At 43.9% G+C, this 23363-nt stretch overlaps 1 protein-coding gene across 3 annotated transcripts in view; it reads right to left on the reverse strand.

The window, feature by feature from the left end:
* Positions 1-12406, reverse strand: part of LOC139543842 (PDZ and LIM domain protein 5-like) — a 75486-nt gene extending 63080 nt beyond the window's left edge. For all 3 annotated transcript variants that reach the window (XM_071350317.1, XM_071350316.1, XM_071350315.1), the window contains exons 1-2: positions 12252-12406; positions 1267-1372 (exon numbers count right to left, since the gene is read on the reverse strand). In XM_071350317.1, the coding sequence (XP_071206418.1) occupies positions 1267-1365 (99 nt within the window). In that variant the 5' untranslated portion in view covers positions 1366-1372; positions 12252-12406. The remainder of the gene's footprint in view (positions 1-1266; positions 1373-12251) is intronic.
* Between the last annotated feature and the right edge of the window lie 10957 nt (positions 12407-23363).

The following is a 23363-nucleotide window of genomic DNA, read 5'->3' on the forward strand; positions in this document are numbered from 1 at the left end:
CATAGTGAGCATTAATGCCATTCCTGTGAGGTGAGTGTCATGGCTGAGAGGACACTTGTCTGAGTGTGAGCTTGTGCAGGGCACTAAATTTAAAAAAAGAAATTGGTAGTGCTGGTGCTCCCAACTTAAAAAAAGTTAGGAGCACCAGGAAATAAGATTTTCACAGCCTATATGAATTATGTGCCCTAAAAACTAATATGTAACACTTAATGCATTACTTTATTATAAAAGCTAACGCTGATATGAATACCTTTCATTGAAATGACATTTGTGGAACATTAGGTTTCTACATTACATAAAAACACTATTTTCCAATTGAGAAGCATTACATAAAGTGTACACTGTCTCTTTAAAAATGTCAGGTTTGTGATGAGCAAGAGATCAGTCAATCATTTATTTATGTAATCATTGATCTTCTGAAGAAGCTATCCCTTTTCCTTTCTTTCTGTGTCCCCAAATGTGTGGATACACTGCTAAAGTGTCCTGGAGATCCTGGAGTCGCCTCTTCACTGCTGACGTTGAGACTGGTGTTTTGCAATTACTATTTAATAAAGCTGGAAGTTGAAGACTTGTGAGGCGTCCGTTTCTCAAACTAGAAACTATAATGTACTTGCCCTCTTGCTCAGTTGTGCACCGGAGCCTCCCACTCCTCTTTCTATTCTGGTTAGAGACAGTTTGCGCTGTTCTGTGAAGGGGGTAGTACACAGCATTGTACGAGATCTTCAGTTTCTTGGCAATTTCTCGCATGGAATAGCCTTCATTTCTCAGAACAAAAATAGACTGACGAGTTTCAGAAGAAAGTTCTTTGTTTCTGGTCCTTTTGAGCCTGTAATTGAACCCACAAATGCTGATGCTCCAGATACTCAACTAGTCTAAAGATGCCCAGTTTTATTGCTTCTTTAAAAATCAGAATAGTTTTCAGCGCTGCTAACATAATTGCAAAAGGGTTTTGTAATCATTAATTAGCGTTTTAAATGATAAACTTGGATTAGCTAACCCACTGTGCCATTGGAACACAGGAGTGATGGTTGCTGATAACGGGCCTCTGTACGCCTACGTAGATATTCATTTTTTTATTTTTAAAATCAGCCAATTCCAGTTACAATAGTAATTTACAACATTAACAATGTCTACACTGTATTTCTTTCAAAAACAAGGAAATTTCTAAGTGACCTCAAACTTTTGAACGGATATACACACACAGGTTCTGTCACCCCCCCCCCCCCCCAACAAAATATAAATAAAACATATGAGAGAGAAACTCACCCGTGAGATAGTGAGGGGCAGACAGAAGTCCTTTCCTCCCTGCAGTCTGAAGCCCCAGGGGGCGGGGCCAACCAGGGAGACACTGTAGTTGCTGCTCATGATTCTCCTGCAAACAAAAGCAAAGCTGCTAAAACATGAATAAAATCGGGACCTTTATGGGTTATACAGAAGACACAGCACTCCAAAAGTTTTCCCATCTGCAATGTGTAATTGTTTACAGGATCTGAGGCGTTTGAGGCTGGCTCCTACTTCACAGTAGGGCCGTTTAAATATTTTTTTTTTAATTTGTATTATTATTATTATTTTTTTTTTCAATGCCTTCTTGAACATGTGCACTTTCATGTGCCTTAATTAAACATGTATGGGATCTGTAATTATGAACACACATTTTTATTTGGAGTTTAGCCAATGGAGAAAGCACTGAGCTGTACAGGGAGAAAGACAGAATTCTTCCTGGCTAGTCATGATTGGCTGAGATAATGGATTTGGTTGGACATGATGAGAGATGAGTCCTGTTTGGTATGTCATGTCACAGGCTTCTATAATAACAGAATGAGATTTTCCCTATTCAGTATATACAGTAGATCTTTGCTACCCCGGATATTTGGAAAGATACAGTATTGCTATGCACAACTGAAAAAGTGTTGCGGCAACTCAAAAACATTGCTGCCCTGTATTTAGCTGGGTTTAAGTGGAGACTGCTTTCTGGAGGACAATGCCACGCTTACTCACATGGATGGGTTGGGGGCTATAGCTTGAGAGGGTGTGAACAATGCTGAATGGGCATAAACAAAGAAGGGCTCTCTCCCTAGTGTGAAAATCTCAAAATCTTTCATAGGGCATTTGATCCTATTTCTCTTTTGAGTGGGATAACAAGTGTAGCAACTTTTAAAGCAGCATAACTATGAGTATGTACTTTTATAACATGTAAAAATAAGCAAATCACTTACATTTGACATAAACCTCAATTGAGAAATCTGGACGCATCTTTTAATATTGAATGAAAAACATAAAATGTCAGCAAACCCACGAGTCTCAGCTGTTCTCAGTGGGTCATCAAAAAGGAGTACTATAAGACAAAAGACTGCCAAGCTCCAAATACCTGCAGTGTCCCATAATGCTTGACTCAGCCGTTTCCATGGAAGCCAGATGGGCTACAAGTTAGGGCTTATTTTATTACAGTATTGTTATTAGTCAGTCAGTTACATTTTTATTTAACGATAACACATGGTGATATAAATCTGATCTACACAGGGGGTTGACATTTTAACCCTCTTCTTTCGAACCATCTGCAGAGACAGTGGATATGAACGTTTGGACTTGGGTCTTGAGTCTTTTGATGCAGCAGCTTAATCCGAATCAACACCGCTATTCAGAGAAGTGAAGAATATTTTCTCTGTGAGAGACAGACACATTCAAGTTTTATTTATGTTAGAGAAAAGGCGGATCAGCACTTTTTATACCAGGGGTGTCAAACAAATGTTGCATCAGGGGCTGCATTCGGTCTTCAACGAGGTCTGGAGGACAGCACAGAATTTATTTTATATTTCCTTGCCGTCAGTTTGCAACAAAAAAAATATTATGGCGCTGGACACCGTCAAGAATGTATGAATGTAGGTCCATTATCATTTCTACACAGTTTAGATTTGTCTTGTTTTTTTGGTGGGGTAGACCAACTTCAATACTGCAGACTGGAACAACCAGCAATATAGTCTGCATCATTTCCAATCCCCCATATATTTGTGTACGCACACACTTTAAAAAAATATATTTTCCTTTATTAATTTCCACTAACCCTACCACCCCTCCCATAATTGGAGTAAACTAATGAACAATAGAGCTTCTACTTCCAGCTTACACAAACTATATACATTTTACGTACACAATCTATTTTACAATAGTTACAGTGCCTTTGGTTAAGTAGTCAGACCCTTTGACTTTTCCCACATTTTGTTACAGCCTTATTCTAAAATAAATTACATTTAAAAAAATCCTCAGCAATCTACACACAATGACAAAGCGAAAACAGGTTTAGACATCTTTGCTAATTCATTAGCCTAAAAAACAGAAAAATCTTATTTACATAAGTATTCATACCCTTTGCTATGAGACTCGAAATTGAGCTCAGGTGCATCCTGTTTCCATTGATCATCCTTGAGATGTTTCTACAACTTGATTGGAGTTCACCTCTGGTAAATTCAATTGACTGGACATTTGGAAAGGCACACACTTGTCTAGATAAGGTCCCACAGTTGACAGTGCATGTCAGAGCAAAAACCAAACCATTAGGTTAAGGGAATTGTCGGTAGAGCTCCGAGACACAGATCTGGGGAAGAGTACCAAAAAATGTCTGCAGCATTGAAGGTCCCGAAGAACACAGTGGCCTCCATCATTCTTAAAAATGGGGGGGAAGGACCTTGGTCAGAGAGGTAACCAAGAACCCGATGGTCACTCTGGAGTTCCTCTGTGGAGATGGGAGAACCATCTCTGCAGCACTCCACCAATCATGCCTTTATGGTAGAATGGCCAGACAGAAGCCACTCCTCAGTAAAAAGCACAACAGCCTGCTTGAAGTTTGCCAAAAGGCACCTAAAAGACTCAGACCATGAAAAACAAGATTCTCTGGTCTGATGAAACCTACATTGAACTCTTTGGCCTGAATGCCAAGTGTCACGTCTGGAGGAAACCTGGCACCATCCCTACGGTGAAGCATGGTGGTGGCAGCATCATGCTGTCGGGATGTTTTTCAGCGGCATAGACAGGGAGACTAGTCAGGATTGAAGCAAAGAAACAGAGCAAAGTATAGAGAGATCCTTGATGAAAACCTGCTCCAGAGCGCTCAGGACCTCAGATTGGGGTGAAGGTTCACCTTCCAACAAGACAACGACACTAAGCACACAGCCAAGACAACGCAGGAGTGGCTTTGGGACAAGTCTCTGAATGTCCTTGTGTGGCCCAGCCAGAGCCCGGACTTGAACCCGATCAAACATCTCTGGAGAGACCTAAAAATAGATGTCAGTTTGGATGGGGAGCGTTGCTGCACAAAGCTTGAGAGGATCTTCAGAGAAGAATGGGAGAAACTCCCCAAATGCAGGTGTGCCAAGCTTGTAGCGTCATACCCAAGAAGATTCGAGGCTGTAATCGTTGCCAAAAGGTGCTTCAACAAAGTACTGAGTAAAGGGTCTGAATACTTACGTAAATGTGATATTTAGGTTTTTTATTTTTCAATAAATGTGCAACAATTTCTAAAAACCTGTTTTTGCTTTATCATTATGGGGTATTGTGTGTAGATTGAGGGGAAAAAAACTATAATTCTGAACCTATATACATTTTACAGACACAGTATATTTTACATGGGTTGTTGTTATTAGTCCCACCCTTCAGGTCCATTCAACCCCTCCCATCTATCTCTTAACACCATCCATATTAGATTTCTACTTGCCATATATTTGTGCTGTTTTACAAGTTCTGAACCTTTCTATTCTCATAGTTCCTACAGATTGTAAATTTAAAAGAAACATTTTTGCTATAAGTATTATTATATTATTGATCGGTTGACTATGATTTTAAGTCTCTAACTATTTTGCCATTTATATGAGGAAAGGGGGATACCTAGTCAGTTGTAGAACTGAATGCATTCAACTGAAAAGTGTCTTCCGCATTTAATCCAAACCCTCTGAATCAGAGAGGTGCGGAGGGCTGCTTTAATCGACATCCAAGTCTTTGGCGCCCAGGGAACAGTTGGTTAACTGCCTTGCTCAGGGGAAGATTTTTACCTTGTCAGCCCGGGGATTTGATCTAGCAACCTTTCGGTTAGTGGCCCAACACTCCTACCCGCCAGGCTACCTGCTGCCCCATATGGCCTAGTGGTTAGAGCGTTGGACTAGTAACCGAAAGGTTGCAAGATCGAATCCCCGAGCTGACAAGGTAAAAATCTGTGGTTCTGCCTGTGAACAAGGCAGTTCACTGTTCCTAGGCAAATAATAATTTGTTCTTAACTGACTTACCTAGTTAAATAAAGGTCAAAATAAAATAAAAGATGACACAGCTGTACATTTTTTGGTCCTTAAATTAAACTTTATATTTCACAATTTTCTTTCCCTTTCCACTTCCATTTTGTGGTAATGGTGCAATTAGTTGGTTTTTTGGTTATAGCAGACATTCCTATATATTTTTGTTAAATGTGTGACAACTCCACCAGTTATACCTTTTTAATTGTATTGAAAAAAAAAAGTTTATTTTTATTAATTAGTATATTTGAGTTTAAAAACAATATCTGTTGTATTATTTGTTCTGTATTTTTCTGGTGGATTAAACTGAAATAGCAACCAACTTCCTATGGCTTGTTTTAGATGATTTCGTTTTCAAATAACCAAAAGTGAGAGGTTGTAATCTGAATAAAGGAGAAAAGGCCATTCTTGAACATGGGGTGAGACATTCCTACTAATTTGCTAGAAAACAAGTTCGGATTTAAGTATAACTTTTGCATGACTGACACCTTTAGTGAGGGGTCTAATGCTTTAATATTTAATCATTTCTGCCCTCAATTCATATTCATTATATAAATAGGCCCTTTTAAATTTTGTCTGGGTTGCCATTCCAAATAAAATTATATATGTTTTGCTCGTATAATATATATATATATTTTTTTAACAGGTCACTAGGTGTAGGCAAGACCATAAGCAAATAGGTAAACTGTGATATGACTAAAGAGTTAATCAGGGCGATTTTTCCACAAATAGACAGGTAGACTTTTCCATGGTAGCAAGATCTTATCTATTTTTGCTAACTTTTTCTTCAAATTTATTGGAGTGAGATCATTTCTTTCTTTTGGAATATGTATACCGAGTATGTCCACATCACCGTCAGACCATTTTATTGGTAAACTACACGGTAATGTAATTTGAATTGAGTAATCTTAAAGTATATTCAGTTCATCTCCCCCACAAAAAAAAATATTTCCCCCCCAAAGTTTAAAAAAAGAAAATGTTATTTTTACTCAAACCACCCGTGGGCCTGATCCAACCCACGGGCCATATGTTAGACATCCCTGATTTATACTGTAACATCAAAAACATATCCTATACTGTATGTGTGAGTATGTCTGACTGCAGAAAATGTCACATAGAAATGTCCATGATATATACTGAACAAAAATATAAAACGCAACATGTAAAGTGCTGGTCCCATGTTTCATGAGCTGACATAAAAGTTCTCGGACATTTTCCATACGCACAAAAAGCTTATTTCTCTCAAATGTTGTCTTTACATCCCTGTTAGTGAGCAGTTCTCTTTTGCCAAGATAATCCATCCACCTGACAGGTGTGGCATATCAAGAAGCTGATTAAACAGAATGATCATTACACAGGTGCACTTTGTGCTGGGGACAATAAAGGGACACTCTAAAATGTGAAGTATTGTCACAACACAATACCACAGATGTCTCAAGTTTTGAAGGAGTGTGCAATTGACCTGCTGACTGCAGGAATGTCCATCGGAGCTGTTGCCAGAGAATTGAATGTTCATTTCTCTACCATAAACTGCCTCCAACGTCGCTTTAGAGAATTTGTCAGTACGTCCAACCAGCCTCACAATCGCAGACCACGTGTAACCACACCAGCCCAGGACTTCCACATCCGGCTTCTTTACTGCGGGGACGTCCCCCGGACAACTGATGAAAATTAGGAGTATTTCTGTCTGTAATAAAGCCTTTTTGTGGGGAACAACTCATTTTGATTGGCTGGACCTGGCTCCCAAGTGGGTGGGCCTATGCCCTCCCAGGCCTACCCATGGCTGTGCCCCTGCCCAGTCATGTGAAATCCATAGATTAGGGCCTAATGAATTTATTTAAATTAACTGATTTCCTTACATGAACTGTAACTCGCATGTTTCATTTATATTTTTGTTCAGTATAATAACAAAACAGACCCAGAAAAACATTTACGTGTCAACAAAACCTTCAAAGCAACGATAAATTTAATCAGCTCTCATTTAATTTATTTCACAAAAGTATCTTCCCTACTGAGGTCACAAAGAACAATCAATCCACAACTGAAATATCATTAGCGGGTGAAAACGGACAGTCCCATGACAGTGCTGTGCCTATTTATGCTTTGTGTGTGTGTGCCACCGTGTACATCAGCTTACACGGAGTATAGTGTGCAGTATTTTAAGAGTGTGAGTTGGGAAGGCTACTGCTGTTAAGTGGAGTGGAGTGCTATGTTGATCCAGCATAACCCAAACAAACATTCCTCCTCAACAATAGATTACAGACTAGCAGCTTACTGAGGAACCCCAAAACTAGCCATGATCAATTCTAGCTTACATCGAATGAATTTCCACGGTTTGTCATTCTACCAATGTCATCTCAAAACCTTGCTAGATAGAGTTATTTAGCCATCTAACTTCTCTCTCTTGTAGAGCCCAAACGAAATATCAGTTCGCCGATATTATCCTTTTAACTTTATATTGGTAAATCGACCAATAACCTTTTTTTCAGCCATCTGAACACTTCTCATGATGTCATTATTGTCACAATGTATGAAATCAACATTTGAAGCATATTTATTAGACAACTGCTCTTTTGGATGGCAATTTAGGAGAATTCAGTGTGGGAAAATGACACTGTAATTTACCCACTGTAAAACAGTATATCGGCAGGTATAAATCGGTATCGGTAGGTTTTGCCCCCCCCCCCCCCCCAAAAAGATCTGAATCAGACCCAAGAAAACATCTCGGTCGGGCTCTACCCTCTTGTCTTCCATAGACTGTTAGTGTGGAACAGGCCCAGGTGGACTGGATTATAGCACAGCACTCAATGTTCCAGACAGTAGAACTGAGAGAGCTAATTATTACTTCTCTGATCCAGCCCTCTCCAGGAGCAGGCCACTGGCAGGAGAGGAGAGGTACGTAGGTCATAGGGCACGAGACCAGCGTGCCCTATGAGGTAGGCCAAAAATCTATACCCACGTGAAAGCAAAAGAGGATCCAGCTGTGTTTGTTGTCAATTTAAACTACACTTTGAACTGAGAAAGTTTCCCTTCACTGAACACACTACTGAGTTGTTAACACTGTCCTATTTTGACATGGGCCAGGGCAGGGGGTGGAGGGGAAGACTATTGGCTCTCGATAAGATATTATCTAACACTTCCTCCACTATGTTTAGGCCCAATCTACTTTAAAAAGAAATACTGCTTATTATCTTTCCGCGCAATAATAATGACTTTTACATCACATCTCAGATTTCTCTGTGGCAAATCTTTCCATATCCTGTATCAAAACTGTCCTTTGTGAAAGTGATCAGGACAAAGATATGGAGTCATGCCAGCAGCATCACACCTCACTGACACAACAAGCTACTACTAAACACCCAGGAAGTGACACATTTTTTATTTTACCGTTATTTTACCAGGTAAATTGAGAACACGTTCTCATTTACAGCAACGACCTGTGGGAATAGTTACGGGGGAGAGGGGGAAGAATGAGCCAGTTGTAAGCTGGGACTAGAGGGCCAGGGACGAGAGGGCCAGACACAGACGGTGAGGACAGACCACCCATAAACATACAAACTGAGTAAGAGATATGAAAGAAAAAGAGAAACAATCTAGAGGAAGTTATTGCTTAATTCATGCCCGTCATTATAAAAATCGACAGCGCCAGGTCTCTTTAACGTATTTCAACTGATAGGCCAATTAGGTGTTCTAAATAGAAACAAGAAAAAAGGGTTTCATACACTCTTAGAAAAAAGGGTTCCAAAACAGTTCTTCCCCTTTTTGATTCCAGGTAGAACTCCTTTGGGTTCCATGTAGAACCTTCTGTGGAAAGGGTTCTACATGGAACCAAAAAATGTTCTCTTATGGGGACAGCCAAAGAACACTTAGATTCTAGAAAGCACCTTTTTTTCCTAAGAGTGTACCCACTCCACTAGCTCGTCTCTGAATTTTAAGCTAAACTGAGGTGATTAAGGTATTGTACTGTGATTACCAGCAATATCCATCAACTAGTGAATCCCAGTGTAAAACCGTGTAAATGCTGTCATGTCTTCAGACTGATCTGTCTATAGGGCTTAGTACTGTAGGCTGCTGCTTGGGCTGGTGCCACTGTGCCTGTTGGGGAGAGAGCAGCAGAAACAGGCAGAGCCAGAGACACACCCTGGAAGGCCAGGGACGCGTTGGAACTCAACCCAACACCACTACTCAGTGACTGAGCCTTTCACTGGAGCCCTGAGGGCTTGACTGATTGGTGCTGCCACATTTGTCAACCACCTGGCAAGAATGTACTATACTGTAGGACTTTGAGAGGGGGGGGGGGTACAGGACAGGACTAACAGTGTGTCCTACTGACTCAAACTCACCTCCATGTTGCTTTACCTGAACGAACAATACCAATAGTCACAGACACATTATGGCATGCATGGTGCAGTCGAGCATTTCATGCGCTGTTGAATTTCATTGGTTTTGACACGGCCTATTTTTACATTCCCTTTCCATTGAAAATAAGCAAAAGTATAATTATTGAACAACTAAATCATTGTGAGTGAGTGAGCTAGCAGAAGTCCAGACTCAGAGTTTTCATGTCCAGGAAGGAATAAATAAGAGGTTCTGAAGGAGATCGCCAGTCAGAGTTTTGGCTAAGAGAGACCTCAGGCATCTCTCTACCACACACACCTCTGTAAGGGAAAAAGTGCTGTCAAATGGTTGGACTAAGGGCTTTGTGAGTATGGGTCCATGCATGCCCATGTGTACATCTAGTGCACTTTAAACCATGTTGCAGGTTAATGTGTACACGTGACCTCTGCCCGTCACACAAGCTTGACGTTGACGCAAAAACACAATGAGACTGATTGAGTGTATAGACCATAACACTGTTGCAAGAGCAGTTAGTCAATTAGCCCCATTATGCAGGTGAGATTACCCACTATGGTAGATAAAGTCAGTGGGACGTCGGATTTGTTTTGCTTCCAGACTAAGTATTGTCTTCCATGGTTCCTTTTGGAACGTGCACAGGTGCTAACTTGTTTAGCACAGTTGCCTGGGACATCAGTAGACACCACAGAAGATAACAGGTTGAGGATGATGTGGACCACAATGATTCACCACGTTTCACAACAGCTTCTAAAACAGACATTGCCAATAAATTGTATCCGTATCCGACAGGGACACTCATTTCAGTTGAAAAGGGAGAGAACAAATGTTCTGCTGGGGAGTAGTTCATGAGTAATACTGCCCTGTCATCCAAAACATGATATTTCAGTGCTGTAAGTCATGCCGTCAGTCACACCTCCACACTGTGGCCTGGGTAGTAAATGGTGAACCCTGAGGGCCAGAGCACCACCTGCTCCAGCATGTCACCTGACCTCTACCTTACACCCCTCCCCTCTCCTCCCTCAGTCAGACTTCTTGCCCACTGGTTATGTGGCTGACTGATCCCACCTGGAGCAGGCGTGGCAGACTCTTTAACACAGGTGGTGGTGAATCACTGGCAGCCAGGAGGGGAGAGCAGAGGGTAGAGGTGGAGGGACAGAAGGAGATGAGGGAGGTGGGAGTCACACACCTGGAGAACAACAGGACACACGCCTCGCCAACCTCAGACACACACGTACTGATGTACTCATTATAGGCACCCTTCTCCAGTGTGACCCAGGGCTGAGCTGAGCTAACTATGTCCAGGGCTCAGGGGAAATTACAAGCCCAACAGCACCAACCTAGAGTTCCCCAAGAGGACAATCTGGCACTAACCATCTGGTATTCAACATGTTTTCAGAGTACATCCAATCGGGTGGATACTAATTATATGCCACTTACTAAGGAAGCAAAAACAACGGGGACTGACCTTTAACTCAGACTTCCTTCCTAACCTCTCCAAATGTGCAAATCAATAGTGGGTCAAGGATCAAATCTTTCACACTGCATATCTGAGTATAGGTCAAGGTCTGCAGTTCAGTTTGCACAGCTGATGCATGGATTCTTTTCTAAGTACACCACACTGAACTGTTATCATAACTTCAGAAGTTCCTGTGCTAATTTCTACGGTTTTAGGACATGAGGTTTTCCTCGGGTGATGAAAAACAAGCCACTATCCACTCAGAAATGCCGGTCAGCACTTAGCGAACAGAAGTAGATCATTAGTTTGTCCAAAACAAATGTTAGCTGTACAAGACACAGACTCCCTCTAAACCAACTCCACAGCAGCTTAACCTCTGTCGAGCATAAAGCTGTTTATAAATCCTCATGACAAAAAGACATACCTGTCGATCGTTACAAAATGTGTCTGTACACCTGTCACCTGATGTAAAAAAAAACTGCTTCAAAAGTTTCCTGACCTTCACTGATTAGACATTTAAAAATAGCTCCTGTAATTATAGTTCATGTCAACAGAGCAGTCACGCAAACTGGACTAGAGACACATGACAACGTTTTTATAACCGAGCCTTGGTAGTACCCCAAGCACACTCTGCTCAGTGTAATATTGAACAACGTTTACTTCATGTCAATGCATGCCTGTCTTACACACCCTATTCTGATACAACGCAAAGGAAATAAATACCTTTCACAATTTTTCACACAGATCTCAACATGTTCCCTTTCCTTGCCAAGTATTAGGCTACATTGCTGTACTTGGCTACTGCACATGAGATACATAATAGTACACCAAGTAAATCCACATTCAATTATCTTCCTCTCTCTCTGTAGGACAGTTAGTGTATTTGTGCCACCAGTGTCTCAATAACTATAACATGTTATATCAACCTTTAAAATTGTCTATAAAAACGACATTACTTCAAACAAACCTTTTTATGACTATATATTAAAAACTTGGCTACAGTATCCTCCACCACTATTGTTTTGTGGGTGTGACTACGCACACTAGCTCGTATCTCCTTTAAACAAAAATAAAAGTAGCCTAACAATTGCCTATCCATCTATTTCGAATAGTTTCCCCATTCAATGTATGTGTCTGTCCCCCTCTGTATCTGTTGTGCTCACCTTTTCGTGGATGAGGCAAAGCCGGTTTGGTCGAGGTGTTGAGGTGTGAAAGCGTGTGACCGTTCTGCCGCTACCACGAGTTTCAGACTGAACTGAAGTGAACGGAACTATGACTTCCGCATCGCCCTATCTCATCTGACTGGCCCATACCACGGTAGGCGGGCAATCCCGGTTACTTCAGTAAGCGCGACAATGTTCCAGAATGTAAAAATCATATTGATCAATTTTACTTGCAAGATGGTTACATTTGTACCCACTTGTTAAGAATATCTGTACAATTTTAAAGGAAGAAAAACGTATAGACGATTCAATTACTGCCTGCCTATGCCTATGCCATATGTTTCACAAATTATCTATAGGCCTACTAGCAATCATACTACATAAAGGGTAATGTAAAAGGTCAATGATCAAAAAAGTAATCGACCAAAGGTCCTTGGTCAAAGGTCATTGGATCAGAATATCATACAGAATTTAATAGTACAGTAATCGACAAAACATAAAATATCCAGTTGTATTCATTTCAATGTGGTTTCATTTTAATTATGTCTGGATGTGTCTTGATGAACAGAATGAACAGGCTTTTCCTCGGGTGGATGAGAGTCAAAGGAAAAGGGAGTGTTTATGTTTGTTAAGTAAATCAAATAAGGGGAAAAGGCGAAAAAGAAAGGGAACGGGGAAGTGAAAGGATTGGGGAAGAGTGGGTCAAGACACAATGAAGTCACAGAGGGTTGGCTACAAAAAGAGAGAAGAGAGGAGGGGAATAATTGGTTGAATTTCCAAACTGCAATGTCCCTGTCAGTGACGGCTTAATCTAATAAAGGTGGTTATTTGGGTGGTCTGGACAGAAGGGAAGTGGGTGGTCAAGTTGACTGCTGGTGTACTGTGATGGTACTATCATTATTCAAAATACATTTGACTCAACTGAGCATCTGTCAACTTGACCAAGTATCCAAGAGTTGTCCTGATCTTTTTTATGTAACTTTCACATTAAGTTTGATTGTAAATTGGTGCTCATTAGTTTGAGTGGTCATAATGATGATACTGTGGTGAAGCTGTGAGACAGCTTGTAAGGGAGGACGTCACTAAATCATGAACTAATTGCTCGCACCTGTGCCTGCTTCTGCCCGGGACTGAGCAACTGATATAAAGCAGAGCTGAGAGCGCAGGGGAGCTGTGCCTTGACGGACGAGGTTGGTCTTGTAGCTTGCATTACCGTTATGCCTCGATAATGCCGACAGTGTTTTTGGGCAAAATGGTACAGAGCATTATCTGGATATCATCTGGATATGTGTGCAACAAAAGTTGAACATTCACCTTCTTCTACCATTTCTGTCAAGCCGTCAAAGGGCATACAGTATGATGCGTACATTCGATGAATCAAACTTATTCCCCGATCACACCTACAGTGTCTTGCATTTTTGTACACCAGAAGTACATTCATTTCCAATTAAATGCTGCGTTTGCCTTGTTGCAGAAGCAGTTGCAGTGTGTTCTGTGTGATGCATACATTGGATTTATCAAACATGCACCACACAGCATGCAATGCAACTGCCTCTGCAACAAGGTAGTGAGGGGAAATTTGGGGAACCAGAGTAGATAGTGGGGTTGCTAGGAGTGCAAGCCATCTCCCCAGTTTTTAGGAATAGACCAGCTGCATGTTGTATTGTGTTCCTGGACATGCGAATTAAGAACCTGTTCTCAGAGCATTTCGTATTATTCTGTATGTAAATCTAAGACACTCCATTTAATATGAGGTTACGTTTCATATGGTATTAATTTGTGGATGTCCAGTACCCATTTCGATGATATGTTACGAATTCCAAAAAGTATAATATGTTAAGAATTCCAGCTAGGTTGCTAACGTTAGCTAGGCTAGGGGTTAGGGTTATGTTTAGGAGTTAGGTTAAGGGAAGGGTTAGGGTTAGGGTTGGCTAAAAGGGTTACGTTAGGGGAATGGTTAGCTAAAATTGTCTGTGATGAGATTTGAGTACACAACCTTTGGGTTGCTAGATGTTCAAGTTATACATCTACCCCAACCAACCACCCTACTTTCATTTTTGCCTTAATTAACCATCTGTCTTATTTAGCCATACCAAACATAACATATCATACTAAATGGGACTCCCAATCACGGCCGTATGTGATACAGCCTGGATTCGAACCAGGGACTGTAGTGATGCCTCTTGCACTGAAATGCAGTGCCTTAGACCACTGCGCCACTCGGGAGCCAAACTGATACAGTTGTCTCACCCCGCAGTGAAGTTATTATCCCAGGCGCGGGTCTTCCCAACAAGTAAACCAAAGGTATGCTGGAACCCTCTTCCTCTCTGCTCAACCATTGCGATGTCCTGGTGGCTCGCGTCATGAGTACAGATGATGTGAAACAGTTGGCCAACTGTGAAACAGCAGTCAGAGCGTCAAGTGTGCTCTCTGAATGCTTCGAGAGCCAAACGAGATGGGTGGGGCTAATGCTTAAGATGGTGTGAACAATGCTGAATGGGTGTAGACAAAATATTGCTTTTCACTAGATACCAAAACATTCAAAGGACATTTTCTCAAAAGTGAGTTTACAAGTTTATCAACTTTCAAAGCAGAATTACTTTCTCATTGTTCCTAAAAATATGCAGTGTATGATATACCATTTTGTAGTCTCTACTTTTATCCAATGTAAAAAACACAATTTCAAATTTTGCTACGTAAGATCAAATCCAGGTGGTGAGTTCTTCCAGTCAATGTGATGCTAGACATAGATCACAGTGGAAAAGTTTACATCTGTGAATATATATCGAGGCTGGTTGACACTTTGTCTACAGTAGCGGGGACAGTGAAAAGACACCAAGCTAGAGCCTCTGGTCAACAGAAAGCTAACTTTGATTTTAGGGACAATTGTCAATATTGTTCTGTGGGTGAAATTGGTTTGGGTTCGAAATAAGGCTAGGAAGTGGGGGTATGTCGTAGTTAGAGGCACTACAAAGCCACTTTCAAAGTGCTAGAGCGGGTTTCAGATGTCTTGTATCAGATAGCACTGGCGGAGGGAGGTCCCGAAACTGTGGTGCAGTTCAATCAACTTAAACCCTTTGTTCCTTGTTCGTTTCCTGAGGGGAGAGAGAGGTTTTGCAACTCCTGCCCAACCACCCCAGGCCTTCCTGCCGTCCGGAAGTCAACCCAGGACCCAGTCGGGGGTATCTAGCCCACGAGCGGTCATCCGAACTCCAGCACCCAGGGCTGGTGTTGCCAACTGCATCTAGCCCAGGAGGGGTCATCCGAACTCCATCACCCAGGGCTGGTGTTGCTGGCACACGAGGGGTCATCCGACCTCCAGCACCCAGGGCTGGTGTTGCCAGCTGCATCTAGCCCACGAGGGGTCATCCGACCTCCAGCACCCAGGGCTGGTGTTGCCAGCTGCATCTAGCCCACGAGGGGTCATCCGAACTCCAGCACCCAGGGTTGGTGTTGCCAACTGCATCTAGCCCAGGAGGGGTCATCCGAACTCCATCACCCAGGGCTGGTGTTGCCAGCTGCATCTGGCCCACGAGGGGTCATCCGACCTCCAGCACCCAGGGCTGGTGTTGCCAGCTGCATCTAGACCACGAGGGGTCATCCGACCTCCAGCACCCAGGGCTGGTGTTGCCAGCTGCATCTGGCCCACGAGGGGTCATCCGACCTCCAGCACCCAGGGCTGGTGTTGCCAGCTGCATCTGGCCCACGAGGGGTCATCTGACCTCCAGCACCCAGGGCTGATGTTGCCAGCTGCATCTAGCCCACGAGGGGTCATCCGATCTCCAGCACCCAGGGCAGGTGTTGCCAGCTGCATCTGGCCCACGAGGGGTCATCTGACCTCCAGCACCCAGGGCTGATGTTGCCAGCTGCATCAAGCCCATGAGGGGTCATCCGAACACCTGCACCCATCAAAGTCTGGCATTTTCTAGATTTATGGTGCTTTTAAGACAACTGGGAACTCTGGAAAAAAAGGTTAACTCATGACGTCAGTGATATTCAGGTCGTAGCTCTAGAAAGAGGCCTGAGTTCCCGATTTACAATTCTGAGTTGGATGAAAGTTTAAAGCGTGTTTTCTCAGTCATAGCTCATTTTACCCAAGTTCCCTGTTGTCTTGAACTCACTAAAGTCAGGTTTTGCAGTTCCGATGTTATGTTTGTCGATGGAAGGATCGGACCAAGGTGCAGCGTGGTAGGTGTACATTTTAATTTATTAAATGAACACCGAAAAAACAACAAATAGAAAACGAAACGTAACGACTGGTAGGGCTAAACAGCACAGTACCAAAAACAAGATCCCACAAACTACAGGTGGAAAAAGGCTGCCTAAGTATGAATCCAATCAGAGACAACGATAGACAGCTGCCTCTGATTGGGAACCATACCCAGCCAACAAAGAAATAGAAAACATAGAATGCCCACCCTAGTCACACCCTGACCTAACCAAATAGAGAATTAAAAGGATCTCTAAGGTCAGGGCGTGACATCTGAGTTAAGAGTTGTTTTGAGCGCGGCATAAATCATGCTTCATTGACAGCATGGCCAATGTTGAATGTTTATAATTTTAAACTAAGAAAATAGACCCTTAATCTTAGAAGTTGGACCACACAGCCTCTCCATTGAGTAGCAGGCTAATGATTGCTTTGAAATGCTTGCAGTTGGCCACTGATTCCTTCCAAACCACTCATTCTTGAATTTTCCATTTCCAACTTGTTGTCTTCATTTGACAAGGATTAAATAGGATTTGCCAGTAGATTGTCAACTTGATTCATGAGGATGACTGCTAGCTAAGATTTTGATAGTATGATGTTGACATTATCAGTCCAATCAAAGCTACTGTAGATATAATGTGATTTGATGTAATTTCATCTGTGGCCAATGACCTTGAGCCTTCTTGGATTTGCACTTCTAATGTAACTGTATGGCAGCACCCAAGGGGTTAGAATTTTAGAGCTCTACCCTTAGACTTGGCGGTGACGTAGTGTCCCCAGGTGTGACAGAACACTGAACCAATCACGGTGCAGCGTTCCGTATTTTCTGCTGGCTTGCCCCACCACCACAGAAAGCACTGAGCTAGGCTGAAACACCTGTATTTTGGAGCTGCCTTCCTCAAGAAAACAAAAAAGAGACCATGTTTATATGCCGTTTACAAACTGATATGTGACACGTATTAATGCATTGTGCATTGTCACTTTTTGGCGCGTTATCACATTTAATAGCCTGTGTGCCTTACACCTTCTTTGGGTAATTTTAACAACTCCTGATTGGGCTACAGACCACAGGAATTTAGCAGGTTGCCTAGCATTTCATGCACGCTGTCTTATGAAATCATGTATTCAATAAAGATCATTGTGTTGAGTTTTGGTGTGTCCTATCCTTTGATGCTGGACCCTGTCAAATAAAGATGGTGGCAGCATCAGGCTACTCTGCTGAATCCAGTACTTCCCCACCTCTCGGGTGAACTAGCGAGCTTCATTACAATACATATTGAATTTTGAAGTCTCCAGTTGAGTGTCCACAAAGCCACTGTATGTTATGAGGTTATACAGAAACAAAACACAGCATGAGTGAGAGTGTGATTCACCAAATGAAATATTCCCACTGATTTTATCAAAGAAGTATGCAGGGGGCGTTTCTGTGATGTCAGTCGGTGACAGTGTATCAAATTGTTGCGTTGCATCAGTGGGTGCTGATGTCATTCTTTCCATTGCATGCCTACAGGGGAGTGAGAGGCTCATGCCAGCAGATGGCTAGGGGTTTATTTGAACCACAATGGAAATGGTAACATCTGAGAATGTCCTGTCTGACTGAGTAAAAATAGACCAGGAATGATGTTTAAAGCAGGACTAATGCATGTTTTGCATGTGAGGTACCCGTGCTTTGTTCAGTGCAGCAACGTACAGTGTAGCATGACTGGATGGTGTTACTTTTGCCAATTGGCCTCAGTATCAGGCTAGAAAGGTGTTGTGAGATGTCATTAGGACTATTCTCTGTAATAATTTCAAGCTGGCAACCCAAAAGTTTTCAAGTAACTAAGATTGAGTATTTTCTCATTTCCAGTCATAAACGGACACAGTTACCAACCACAAATGAGGACCTATCACACACGTTTCCTCTTGCCGTCAGTTGAGCGCTTGGTTGAGGGACCTGTATAAATGTGCAGTTTGTGCCCTCTAGTGGTCAAATATAAAACATACACATTTGTATTTGTTCTTCAAGGCACTGATTGTAGGTCAGGCTCGAAATTAACCCCACCAAACGAACAAACAAGGATCGCAGGCAGTAGTTTTAAAGCCAGAGAAGCCCTTGTGATCTTAGTTCAGGGGTTCCCTATGGCAGTCAATTGAAACACATTGTAACAGTATTTCTGATTCTCTCCTCAACTCACCATCACACACTTGTATGTGGGCCTATGACAGCCAATTGCGAATTAGTCTGACATAATGTCTCTTATCTCACCACCACTGATGAGATAAGTGTGCTTGATGCATGACCCGTCGGAGATTCTGAGTCAGGTGGCGCGGTCGACAGTGGGCACCTCATCTCTGCTGTCATATACAACCTGGATCGATATTTGGTTTTAATGCAAACTACAGCAATTAATTCAGCTTCACACGGATCGTTCGTTTTATGATGCTTTCAAGACAAATAAGAAGTCGGGAAAAATACGAGGTCAAGTCGAAAAGTGGGAGCTCTAGAAAGAGGCCTCAGTTCCCAAGTTATGTCTGAGTTATTTTTTATCCAATTTCCCAGTTATTGAACGCACTGAAGTCGGAGATTTCCGAGTTCCCAGTTATTTTGAACACGGTATTAATGCTCAGAGGGAGACGGCAGGGTATTCCTTTTGAGCAAGGGACTCAAATGAATCAATAGTGACCCGTGAACGCTTGTCTGCAGCCTTCGATTTCACTTACCGACATGTCAACTGAGCCATGATCACAGTCAAACGGATTGAGAAGTAGGTTCCAATGTGCTCTTCCAAGCGTTGGAGGTGAGCAGTCATCACTCGGACACTTACTGATGCTGTTTTCTGTTAGAAACTTGCACAGCCGAGGGAAGGGGGCATGGTTCTATTTTGAAGAACCTGTTTCCAGTAAGAATTATTTCCTCTGATTCGGTCACTAATCTGTAGAATGTTTTTTTATTTGGTCTGCATGCTGTTGTTACATAGGCAAGGAGACACATATTTTCAATACACAGTCAACACTCCATTGTGAATGACATGCGAAAAATCTTTCCAACATTCCCCCTCGACAACCACCAAGCCTCTGTGTGAAATATACTGAACTAAAATATAAACGCAACATGTAAAGTATTGGTCCCATGTTTCATGAGCTGAAATAAAATATCCCAGAAATGTGCCATATGCACAAAAAGTTTATTTCTCCAAAATGTGTTTACATCGCTGTTAGTGAGCATTTCTCCTTTGCCAAGATAATCCATCCACCTGACAGGTGTGAATAGCATCCCCCGAAATGTATAGCGAACAAAAGTCAATGCATGAGAATCACGGCCCACACCGCTAACGTCCATTTGGAGAGCATAAACTGGGGAGTTTGAGTCGTTCAGTCAGTGTCCTCTTGATTGCTAGCAATATCATAAATTCTTAGTTTAACAGTGATATCTGACAAAAGTATTGATGTGAGTTTCTGTGCCTCTGCCTCCCCACACATTGTTTTCACCATATCAATTGCGCCTGGTAATATCAAAGTCTCCGCAATAGTGTGTGGTTTCACAGCGTAGCGGGCCAAGCCATTCACCGTGGGAATGATTCGAGTGCAACGGTCAAGGGCGGCCTTTTCCCATGATCCAAGGCCGATCTTTGTTGGAATTTAATCTTTTAGATTTGAATCATTTTATGTTTTATGTTAACCACATTACAATGATTTTGAGATACTCTGATTGAGGAGTTATGCAGCAATGTCAACGGCCTATATCTTTTCTTCCCACACAGCAATGCCAACAATGCCCTGAACTGTATAAGCTGACACTGGTGACCGACTACTTTACATAACCTCTTGTTAAAGGCCAGAGCCATATAACCTCTATATGCCCCCACAGATTCATGATTAGGGCACATAAAGAAGTGCCTGGTGAGGCTCAATAGAGCTGAACTTGTTTTCATCTTATTTTACCTTCAATGCAGACAAGCCTTCTTTCTCTGCTTCTTTGCTCTAAATAGTACATTTTTTACATTTGACATTTTTTTCTGCCCCTGTGAAGGGATTTATACACATTGTTTACAAGCAGTGAAGACCACAACCCTCAGAGGACACCCTTGGAGATATTCAACGACAGTGCTTAAACTGTAGTAAAATAATCCAGGTATAATAGTTTTGTCTTAAAATGTAATTCAGCAGGCTCTAGGCATTTCAAGAGCTAAGTCCCAGTACAGGCTAAGTCCCAGTACAGAGACAAAATAGAGTCGCAATTCAACAGCTCAGACACAAGAGGTATGTGGCAGGGTCTACAGTCTATCACGGATTACAAAAAGAAAACCAGCCCCGTCGCGGACCAGGATGTCTTGCTCCCAGACAGGCTAAATAACTTTTTTGAGGACAATACAGTGCCACTGACACGGCCCGCTACCAAAACCTGCGGGCTCTCCTTCACTGCAGCCGAGGTGAGTAAAACATTTAAACGTGTTAACCCTCGCAAGGCTGCAGGCCCAGACGGCATTCCCAGCCGCGTCCTCAGAGCATGCGCAGACCAGCTGGCTGGTGTGTTTACGGACATATTCAATCAATCCTTATCCCAGTCTGCTGTTCCCACATGCTTCAAGAGGGCCACCATTGTTCCTGTTCCCAAGAAAGCTAAGGTAACTGAGCTAAACGACTACCGCCCCGTAGCACTCACTTCCGTCATCATGAAGTGCTTTGAGAGACTAGTCAAGGACCACATCACCTCCACCCTACCGGACACCATAGACCCACTCTGTCACGATCGTGTGGAGAGACGGACCAAGGCGCAGCGGGATATGAATACATCTTCTTTTTATTTAATGAAGATGATAGAACACGAAACGAAACACTTACACAAACTATACAAAACAACAAACGATCGTGAAGCTAAATAACGTAGTGCACACACACAGGCTACAAACGTTAAACATAGACAATTACCCACAAACCTCTAAAGCCTATGGCTCCCTTAAATATGGCTCCCAATCAGAGACAACTATAACCGGCTGTCTCTGATTGAGAACCAAATCAGGCAGCCATAGACTTTTCTAAACACCTACACTCAACCATAGACTTATCTAGACACATCCACTCAACACAAACCCATACACTCTAACAAATCCCCCTAGACACTACAAACCACCCAAGACAATACAAAAACACAAACCTAACCCCATGTCACACCCTGACCTAACTAAAATAATAAAGAAAACAAAGAATACTAAGGCCAGGGCGTGACATAACCCCCCCCTTAAGGTGCGAACTCCGGGCGCACCAGTACATAGTCTAGGGGAGGGTCTGGGTGGGCTTCCGTCCACGGCGGCGGCTCCGGCACTGGTCGTGGTCCCCACCCCACCATAGTCACTACCCGTTTACTTAACCCCACTGGAATAAGGGGCAGTACCGGACTAAGAGGCAGCACCGGACTAAGGGGCAGCACCGGACTAAGGGGCAGCACCGGACTAAGGGGCAGCACCGGACTAAGGGGCAGCACCGGACTAAGGTGCAGCACCAGGATAAGGGACAGCACCAGGATAAGTACCAGGATAAGGGGCAGCACCAGGATAAGGGGCAGCCCCAGGATAAGGGGCAGCTCCGGACTGAGGTACGGCAGCTCCGGACTGAAGGGCAGCACCGGACTGAAGGGCGGATCCTGGCTGGATGGCTCATGGCTGGCTGACGGATCTGGCTGCTCATGGCTGGCTGACGGATCTGGCTGCTCATGGCTGGCTGACGGATCTGTCTGCTCATGGCTGGCTGACGGATCTGGCTGCTCATGGCTGGCTGACGGATCTGGCTGCTCATGGCTGGCTGACGGCTCTGGCAGATCCTGTCTGGTTGGCGGCTCTGGCAGATCCTGTCTGGTTGGCGGCTCTGGCAGATCCTGTCTGGTTGGCGGCTCTGGCAGATCCTGTCTGGTTGGCGGCTCTGGCAGATCCTGTCTGGTTGGCGGCTCTGGCAGATCCTGTCTGGTTGGCGGCTCTGGCAGATCCTGTCTGGTTGGCGGCTCTGGCAGATCCTGACTGACGAACGGCTCTGACGGCTCGGGACAGACGGGCGGCTCTAATGGCTCGGGACAGACGGATGGCTCAGATGGCGCTGGGGAGACGGATGGCTCAGATGGCGCTGGGGAGACGGATGGCTCAGATGGCGCTGGGGAGACGGATGGCTCAGATGGCGCTGGGGAGACGGATGGCTCAGATGGCGCTGGGGAGACGGATGGCTCAGATGGCGCTGGGGAGACGGATGGCTCAGATGGCGCTGGGGAGACGGATGGCTCAGATGGCGCTGGGGAGACGGATGGCTCTGGCCGGATGAGGCGCACTGTAGGCCTGGTGCGTGGTGCCGGCACTGGTGGTACCGGGCTGGGAACACGCACTTCAAGGCTAGTGCGGGGAGAAGGAACAGGGCATACTGGACCCTGGATACGCACATTTGGCCTAGTGCGTGGTGCCGGCACTGGTGGTACCGGGCTGGGGACACGCACTTCAAGGCTAGTGCGGGGAGCAGCAACAGGACGCACAGGACTCTGGGGACACACAGGAGGCTTGGTGCGTGGTGTAGGCACTGGTGGTAATGGGCTGGAGACACGCACCATTGGACGAGTGCGTGGAGGAGGAACAGGGCTCTGGAGACACACTGGAAGCCTGGTGCGTGGTGTTGGCACTGGTGGAACAGGACTGGGGCGGGGAGGTGGCGCCGGAAATACCGGACCGTGCAGGCGTACTGGCTCCCTTGAGCACCGAGCCTGCCCAACCTTACCTGGTTGAATGCTCCCCGTCGCCCGACCAGTGCGGGGAGGTGGAATAACCCGCACCGGGCTATGTAGGCGAACCGGGGACACCATGCGTAAGGCTGGTGCCATGTAAGCCGGCCCGAGGAGACGCACTGGTGGCCAGATAGGTAGAGCCGGCTTCATGGCACTTGGCTCAATG

The sequence above is a fragment of the Salvelinus alpinus genome, chromosome 18 (genome assembly GCF_045679555.1).
Source record: "Salvelinus alpinus chromosome 18, SLU_Salpinus.1, whole genome shotgun sequence".
NCBI lineage: Eukaryota > Metazoa > Chordata > Actinopteri > Salmoniformes > Salmonidae > Salvelinus > Salvelinus alpinus.